The sequence below is a fragment of the Lactuca serriola genome, chromosome 2, assembly GCF_051521515.1.
Source record: "Lactuca serriola cultivar US96UC23 chromosome 2, Lser_US96UC23_V15, whole genome shotgun sequence".
In the NCBI taxonomy this organism is placed as follows: Eukaryota; Viridiplantae; Streptophyta; class Magnoliopsida; order Asterales; family Asteraceae; genus Lactuca; species Lactuca serriola.
The window spans coordinates 71,646,607-71,656,324 of NC_136409.1; the positions used below are offsets into that span (position 1 = coordinate 71,646,607).

At 35.0% G+C, this 9,718-nt stretch overlaps 1 protein-coding gene across 1 annotated transcript; it reads right to left on the reverse strand.

Annotated features, from left to right (window-relative positions):
• Positions 1 to 2,956: 2,956 nt before the first annotated feature.
• LOC145090334 (valine N-monooxygenase 1-like) lies at positions 2,957 to 4,929 on the reverse strand. The gene is made up of 2 exons (XM_079028604.1): positions 3,962 to 4,929; positions 2,957 to 3,703 (listed from the first exon to the last, which is right to left on the reverse strand). The coding sequence occupies exons 1-2, from the start codon at positions 4,886 to 4,888 to the stop codon at positions 3,071 to 3,073; spliced, it is 1,560 nt and encodes a 519-aa protein (XP_078884730.1). The 5' UTR covers positions 4,889 to 4,929; the 3' UTR covers positions 2,957 to 3,070.
• Between the last annotated feature and the right edge of the window lie 4,789 nt (positions 4,930 to 9,718).

Below are 9,718 nucleotides of genomic sequence, written 5' to 3' on the forward strand. Positions count from 1 at the left end.
GACATAATTTCTCAAACCAATTTTTTTTCATTTTTGACACAATAAAAACTTGTATCATAATTCTCAAAACAGATATTTCTCAAATGTCAACAAAAGAAAAGACAATCCCATAATCATAAGAATAGTCTCTTGCCGGTGTGTACAATCATGTCGGTGCCTTGTCGCGATCCTCGGAACTACCTGAAACACATAACACATAACACGGTAAGCATAAAAGCTTAGAGAGTTCCCCAAAAAACCAAACACAACAAATTAGCCAATCAAGGTTGTAACTCAATTAGACCCTCTAGTCAATGTGTCTTAGTGGGACCCTCTAGTCCCATAACTCATATGGATCCTCTGGTCCCTGAACTCAGAATCATAATATAATACTTATAAAGCATAACACAAGTAAATATAAAGATATTTCATTACATAGTTCATGCACATAAGACCCTCTGGTCACACATAAGGTTTACCACTCAAGTTAAGTTTAGTGACAAGACTCACCTCGTAAGCTAATGAATGAAATCTCGCAATCAGGATCGTGATCTCTACTCCCGGGTCTAGATCCCGCCTAGCACATAATAATTATCCCTAATTAATATTGGCCCTCAAGAAGCTAGACTAACCCTTCTACAACTCACAGAAGGGTAAAAGAGCATTTTACCCCTCCCAAGCTTTAGAGTCCTTAATCTTGACCAAACCCAAAAAGTCAACAAAAGTCAACAGCAGGAGTACGCGGCGCGTACCAGCTCTGTACGCGGGATGTACTCCATGGCTAACCAGAAACAAGGAACTCGACCCCCTACGATGCGCGTATTAGGATTACGCCCGACGTAAGTCCCATTTTCACACTTATCGTGGTTTTTGGTCTGAATCGGCTAAGACAAAGACTCAAATCCCAGATCTAGTTACTCTCATGCCTCTTAGACCATAAAGTTAGTGACTTTGAGCCATTGCATGGCTCCAACCCCCAAATCATGCCATTTCCTTCTTTAAAACACTCATAAATCATCCATGGTCAACACTTAATAACCAAGATTAGATTTTTATGGTTTAATAACACAAAATAAGCCAACATGGGACAGATCTCAAGTTCTAGGGGTTTATCAAAACATAAAGCGATCAACTTTGGGGACAAAAACCCTAAAACACCCCACATATGAACACAAACAAAAGAGTAGGAAAGCTTGGAGCTTTTTACCTCCAAATAAAGCTTCTGTCACTGCAAAGCTCAAAATCTAAGAGCTTGGGCTCTAACTCCTTCTTCTCCAAAGCTTCCTTTCCACTTCTAATGCTCAAGAACACACCTACAAGCTCTCAAAGGCACTCTCTTGCTACAAGAATGAGAATTAGGGTTTTGGGGAGGATACGTCTTTGGAAATGGTGGGCGCAAGGAGGCCATAACACTGTTTAAATATGGGACTCACTAAATATTTGGTTGACAATCTAGGCCTGGTACGCCCCACGTACACCTTGGTACGCCCCGCGTACCTGTCTACCCCCCTGTTCTTATCAAGGACCAATATGGACAAATGTTTCAAGGATTAGGGTTCATAAGGTATACCTTGGTTTTTGGATGTTAAACATAGGGTGTAGGCCCTGCGAGGCAGTCCAGTCATGCCGAAGGCTCGGGAGCGGTCCAGATAGGCTGTAGGCCCTATGAGGCGGTCCAGTCAGGCTGATGGCTTATTATGCATGTTGTTCTGTAATTTTTATATGATGTGGTTATATTTGTATGGCGTTGGTATTTTGGGGGATCCTATTAAACTTTCGGGCTTACAGTTTTAGTTATTTGTTTCATATACATCAGGGGATCGCAGTAAGGCGAAGGCATGATCATACAGCTCCTCATGATTTTTTTATGTTTATGGGAAAACTCTGATATTAGATATTTTAAAAACAAACTTTGTAATGATGAATGATTTTAAATGTTTTGAAAAAGTTTTAATTTGGCATGAAAATTTTAGGATGTTACAGAATCACTTTGAGCTCGATTGATTGCACGCATCACACTCATTTTCTTTATAAATGTCTTTTTTATAAAATTTATTTTTCTTTCGAAAAGATTATCAATTCTTCAGTTTGAGTTCAAACACAACCGAGACTGTGTCCAAATCCTCAAACCAAGGCTTTGATACCAACTTGTAACGTACCAAAATTACTAATAAAAATATTAATTTTCAAACCATCAAATCCTCAAAAATATTTGTTTAAAAACCAATCATAGTAAAATGTATCACTCAAACATCACAGTAAGATATTTATAATCAATGCAGAAAAAACCTTTAGGGGATTCAATGCAGTCAAATATGGTCCTTCTCTTTGGAACTGGATAGTAATGTCTATGTTCGTAAATCTAATATTGTATATTATATTTTCTGGGAGATTTATTGATTTCCTAGAAGATTAAGAAATAAGATTGTATCCCTTGATCACCTATAGAATATGAGTATGGATATATGTCTGTTGCTACATGGGTCATATATGTCTGTTGCTACATGGGTGGCTGCAATAGGGAGACACATTTCAAAATTTAAATCTATAGATTCTTATATAAGTAAAAAATCGAGTAAGTTTGGGAATTAGGATATGATATTGATAAGAAAAATAGGCAAAATTAGGACGCAATGTCACCTGCGAAAAACTAAGCAAAAGCTTGGGTTTTTGGAATTTTCTCTTTCGAGGTTTACCTTTGGTTACCTTGGGAAAAAAAACATAATCTTTACTGGTATGCATTTTCTTTTTGGATCAGCCTAAAATCGTAACCGCCAAAAAAATGTAATTAAAAAAAAAAATAATAACACATAGCCCTAATCACTAAAAAAAAAGTGGACACACATATAATAGTCTAAACCAAACTCCAATAACCTAAATAAAAACACATGGAGGTGTACAAATGGGATTTTGAAAGAAAAATAGATGCCTATTAACATGTACTTCTTAATATATTAATATATTTTATACAGTAAATGAATATAGATATAGATATATGGTGCATAGAATGTAGACAACATTATTAGTTTTTTTCTAAAACCATAAACATCATCTTATTTATGATAATCAAGCGTGAAAACCAAAATTCTTTTCAAATTTTTGGGTAGAGATGTTGAGGCAGTCGTGGCTTGGCAATGAGCACAAGTGGCTTAGCCAAGCTAAGGTCATCATGATTTTCAACCAGGTTAATCGGCAGCTCTTTACATATCGGCTCCCAAGTGAACCCTTGAAGTAGTCTGGCTAACATTATTGTAGTGATGGTAGAGCCCAACACCACCGCAGGACAGCCACCTTTGCCGGTGCTAAATGAAATCATTCTCAACTCATTATCTGTAAGAACCACTTGCTTTTCTTCCCCTTGTAGATGACGATCTGGATTAAACCGCAATGGATCCGCCCACACATTTGGATTCCTTCCTAACCCACGTCGACTAAGCAGCACATGACTACCCTTCGGTATAAAGTACCCGGCAACAGTAGTGTCCATCGTCGAAACATGGGGTGGATTAAAAGCTGCAAAAGGGTGTAACCTAAATGCTTCCTTGATACACGCTTTTAGGTAATTGAGTTGGGGTAAGTCTCGCTCTTGGACTAGCCGATTGCAACCTACAACATGCTCCAGCTCCTCCACCGCTCGTTTTAAGAGGGAGGGTTCATTCATCATCTCTCCCATTGTCCATTCTACTGCGTTGGAAGGATTATCAACTGCAGCAATCATTATTTCCTAAAATTAGGCAAGGCAGAAAAACACAACAAAGTTAATTTTCATGCAGATACAATTGAAAGTGTAAATATAAACTAATATCCGAAGAGGTAAATAGTGAGAGTATATTTTGATTTGTAAATATAAAGCAATATCCGAAGAGTCGCCAGTATTTCATCCGATGGATATCGAATTGTATACCGTAGCGACCACAATAGAATATCATTTTATTAGGAGTTGCATGTAAAGGTAAACAGTGAGAGATTGGGAGAGGCTCACAATAATCTGGGCTTTGATCTCCACTGTTGTAATCTTAGGGTTGTCACGTTGAATAAGGACATCTAGCAGATCATGTTTCTCCATTCTATCACCATTTTCCCACATCTGTATTCGTTCATTGATCATTGGATCTTGATACTTTCGAGCAATTTTGAGTGCCGACCTCATGTTCTTTTCGTGGCAATCAAAATCAGTCTTCCCTCTCAACCATGGGTGATAATCTGTAATGCAAAATGCATAAAGATACTTTAGGATGTTAAATATAGCAGCCACATGTTCAGTTTCTTCTTCACCAGGTCCACCATCTTCACTTCCTTTCCCAAAAAACCTTCTTCCAAAAATCATGTTTCTCATTAAGTTTCCACAGAAATGTTGGCTCACCATTCGAATGTTTATTAACCCCCCATCAGTTATGTTATCTCCGTTCTGTATTTGATTGCATATGTACCCAAGCAACTGGTTGGCTTCTTCGTGACGTTTGGGTTGGAACCATTTGTTCACTTGGGACGAGAGCATGTCGTGGGTTATAATTCTTTTCATCTTCCTCCATTGGTCTCCAGGGGGGGAAAAGATAATTGTGTGATAGCCGTCACTCATCAGATATGCGGAAAAGAAGTCAGGCCTTGAAATGAATATTGCCTCTTGTTTCTTTAGGAACTCGCATGCTAGCTCTGGGGAGGTGACAGTGATGACATGAGTTGAAGATCCTAGTCGGATACAAAGTATTTGGGTGTTGAACTGATCCATGAGGTTATGGATCCACCTAAAAGTCGGCTGATTTAGGAGCATTTGGATAGTACATCCAATGAATGGCAAAGACATTGGACCAGGTGGCAGAGGGTGTGGGTTGCTTAAAGATTTCTTGTAAAGAAGCCTGGCACATAAGATGAGCATAATGACAATGAGGACGATGATTGTTGGAGACATTATTAGTGATGAAGATTAATGAAGTTCGCTGATAAATTTGTTAAGTTATGGAAGGTTTAAATACCGAAAGGATGAACAGCATAATTGGTTTGTTAAGATATTAACTGGGCAAAATATTAAAGACTTTATAGTCAAAATATCATATTAGGAGAAACATTAGTTACATATACATCATGTTCCAATCGCTTGTACACAAGTCATTTAACACTATGAGTGATTTTTAATTTTTGATGTGGTCCTTTCTAGACACCATCTTATTAAACATCTATAACATCTAAAAATAAGAGAACCCCATCATAAAATAGTTTTGTTAGTGTGGTTTTCCAAAATGACACCATTAAAGCATTTTTTGATGTTGTTTCCCAAAACCACACCAAAAAATCATGTAGAAACCGCACCAAAAAACAATTACAACCACACCAAAAATAATTTGCACTAAAAAATATTGAATATCGCACCAAAAAACAAGTCGCACTAAAAAATATTGAACCGCACCGTTAATCTTTCCTCTAAAAATTTTATTCGATATTTTCATTTCGCGCTAAATCCCTCCAAATTCCGTTTAAAATTTTCATGTTTTTCAAAATTTTCATTCAATCTTCCATGTTTTATATAACGTTGGAAATGCAACATATTATCATAATTATAGATTAGTCGATTTCATGCTTGAAAACATACATGTGAGGTATATCTATTATTTATCTTCTTTTCATTAATGACATTTGTGACTCCATTTTTCTTTTATTAATTGTAAATGGATGTCCGATTTTATGTTTTAACGATGTTTTCTTGTCCTGATGCCTTTTCTTCCGTGATATATCTCCAAAAAAGGATCCAAAAATTTATGATGTTTGCTTTAGTGACATTCAATCAATAGGTATGTAGCTAGTTTTTGCAGAGTGGGTTTTAAGATGTTGTCGAAAAAGAAATTGAAAACATCGATGAAAGGTGATTTCCCAAGAATAGATTTTTAATTGGTAGAGAAAAAGAAATTGCAAAGATTGAAACCACCTTTTTTGGAGAAACTATAATCAAAGAAGGGATAACTAGAACCTCTAATGGACATGCAGTTGAGGAAAGCGAAGTTGATGGAATCATAGGTAGAAAGTTCAAAAACTAGATTATGATATTACAATTGACCCATTGAATTAAAAACACTCACCGAACATACCTAAATACAAGAAAATGAAGCTTCATGATGAGTGTGGTGTGCATCAATGACGAATCTGTTAATTGGTTTTTGCTAGCTATTTTTGAGGCGGTTTTAGCTATTTTTTGGTGCAATTTAGGCTATTTTTTTGTGTTGTTTGGCTATTTTTTAGTGCGGTTTTGGAACCGGATCAATAAATAACGGTATTTTTTATGCAAATTTTTTTTGGTACATCAATTAATCATTTTAACCCTATCAAGAAATTTTTAATGTACTAGTGAATCTAATATTATTCACATTGGTGGGGGGGGGGGGGGGATATGTTATATTTATTTTGGTATAGCAACATTAATACAATATAGTAAATAACCCAAACGTCAGCTTTAGGAGCACCTGGATAGTACATCCTATGGATGAATGGTAAGGCGGAATTGGATCAAATGGTAGTGTATTGATTGAATATTTCTTGCAAAGAAATTTGTTAAACAAGATGACCATAATGACAATGAGGAGGATGATGGTTGAAGACATTGTCGGTGATGAAGATAAATAAATGAATTAATTCGAAATCATGTTGTGTTCTAGGTTTTCAAGTAATCAACACAAGTAAATATAAAATGTGAGAATCTAATGAAAAATATACTATGCAAAATAGGACAAAACAAGGTGAGCGCATGCTTCATGTTTTTCTATAGTTCCATCAAGTATTCGATGACCAAAATGAAAGATTTTCTCCTATAAAAAGATTGTCATAGATTTAGTAGAGTCCAATTTTGGTGTGCTATGTTTTGCAAGAGTCCTTCAAAAAGTAGCTAACAGCTAAAAACACTAGCTATAATCATTTATAAGCATGATGATAATCGATAAATTGATGTTTAGTAAAACCTACTTAATAATTAATCAGTTAGATGAAAAATATTATAAAGTAACAAAATGTGTAAATGTGTAACGTCCAACTTTTTTTTACATACAATTTAGATACATTGCAATCAAACATTTTCTAATAAAACAAAATGTGGAAATCAAAAACCAAGGTTACATAGTGATAATGTCTTAAATTAATTTAATTTAAGACTATAAGAATCCTGAAACGTGTATGTAGTAGCTCATACCAGTCAAATCGTGTCATTTTCCTGAAAAATGATAATAAGAAACATGTAGGTGAAAATGCATTGTAACGTCACAATATCTACACATTCCAATACATGCAACGAGGCACACAATTACATACAAAATAGAATGATATAACCCTTACTATAGTCTTACATGAGTCTTATATCTAGCATGTAATAGACCTAACTATGGTCTTACAACAAAATGAGAGTGCTATAGGCCCAAATATAGCCTTAGATCAAGCATGAAAATGCTATTGACTCAACCATAGTCTTACATCAATCATAAAAATTCTACGAACCCAATGATCGTCTTACATTAAGAATGAAAATATTATGGACCCAAGCATAGTCTTACATCAAACATACTGAACAAACATATTAATCATAAATGTAATAGTATACACATGAAAACACATAGCATCATGTATAGAAGAGTGAAATTCACATGATAAGAAAACCACTAAAAACTCTATAGGATGTGGACTAGAAAGTAGCCACACTTGGATCTACCTACACAAGGTTTCACTAGTCATTATATGGTTTATTTACCCAAACCTTAATTAATACTTTTAGAGTATTCACTTTGGTTATAGTTTTGGTACATCAACCTGTTCAAGGAGTGATTTATCCTTTTTATCCCCATTATTTTTGTAAAGTTATAACTTATTATTTTATAATACTCTTAGTATTTCCGGGATATAAAATACATGTTCTAAAGATTTTCTATATTTTTATGGACTAAGGTCCATTAATGATGGCAACCACCTGTTAGATTAGGAGTCTAAGCCCACAACTATAATTGGTATGTACTTGACCCAATAATAGCATGGTCCTTTTGGGTTGTCTTCACCATAGATACTTAACTGGATGAATCATTGAGAAAGAGGTTAATTGTGATTTATTAATATATTATAAGAATAATATATTAATTGAGAAATCATATTATTTAATTAGTATTGATCAGAAATTATCTTGGAATTATTTTGGTGATAAAAAGAGACTAATTAAATTAAGGGGACTGGTATTGGAATTATCTAAGAATTGAAAGTTGGGCTTAAGGATCCCTAGGAAGGGGTGGACGAATTTCCTTTAGTAGCCCACTTGGAATTCATCCATAAGGGACTTCTGCAAGGATCTTGTAGGCTGCTTGAGGATTAAGAAACCAGATTAGGGTTTTACCTGGAACCCTAGTAGCTCAGCTATATAAGGAACCCCTAGGACTCCTAAAATCGGCCACTTGAACCCAAGAGGAAGTACCAGCCAATTTTGTGCCTCCTAACCTCTCTCATATTCTTCCAACTCTCTACTTGGTGTTTGTGACTCACTAGAGGTGCAACAATCGAGGCACTAAGCTCTTATAGGTCAAGATCTACAAGGTACTAGTGAAAGGTATTCTTCGAACTTTGCTTTAACTTACAAATTCTAAAAATTGTATGCTAGTTTGGGTTCATGCTTTGGATAATTTGATTTGCATGTATAACTTGAGAAAAACATAGATCTGAAGCGTTAGGGCGGCATGTACACCATAGGAATGTTGTAGTGCTCAAAACTCATCAGTGGTATCAGAGCCTAGGCTGTTTTTCCGTTGTATTTGCTGCAACGATTAATTATACAAAGCTGAAAAGAATCGATTTCTGCCATATGACAGATGAACTGGACGAGTCCATATTGGGACTCAACATGTTGAGGCAACTCGATGAGTCCAAAGCCCGACTCGACGAGTTGACTCGTTTGACTACAGGATTTTCAGAATTTAAGCTTAAATTAGATTTGGATAATTACCATAAACTGTTTTTTTTGTCAAAATCAAAATTTTCTAATATGGTAATGGATGTCCTAATCTAATTCGAAGATAATGGTCAAAATTTAAGATAATTATTAGATTATATGATAAACTAATTATTTGTAAATTTTGAATTGTATTTATCCTACCAAATAAAATTGGATTAGGTCAAGTTTAGACAATGGTAAAATTATATGAATAATTTAATTGTTTTAAATTTGATCGATAAAGTTTTGAAATGTTTCAAAATTTTCCCTTAACCTTTGGAATTTAATTTTTGATTAAAAAGTTTTATTTTGAAATATTAAATTCTAAACCCTAGTGTTTTAAAAGTTTAAAATACAACCTTTATACTATTATAATATTAAAAGCTTGATAGTTATATATATGTATAAGAGAGTTAGTCTTACCGTTAGTAGGTCTCATTCATGAAGCTGGTCTATAAAAGTATTTAAGGAAGCGACCTATAAAATGACCGTCATTGGGTATCCGTTCTTATCCACCGCACTCTTGACTAGTGGAGGGTCGTTAGTCGAACGGGTAGGATTGGACTATTAATTCCTCATTAACAAGTATATTGATTATTATAAAGTAACTAAATGTTTTTCATAAATTCCCAATTTTAGTTACTTTAGGAAAAATATGAAAATGTTGTTATTCCATGAAATTGCACTTTGCACCTTGCCAAGTTGTTAGTGGAGCATGTGTGGTTAATCGACGCACTAACTTGGACTAACAAGGGTGGCAAAGGGTAGCTCGATGTTTATCATAAATCAATGGAG

Coding starts and splice junctions, on each gene's coding strand:
- LOC145090334 (XM_079028604.1), bottom strand. CDS start 4,888: ATGTCTCCAACAATCATCGTCCTCATTGTCATTATGCTCATCTTATGT. Junction 3,704..3,961: donor AGATCAAAGCCCAGATTATT/GTGAGCCTCTCC, acceptor GCCTAATTTTAG/GAAATAATGATTGCTGCAGT.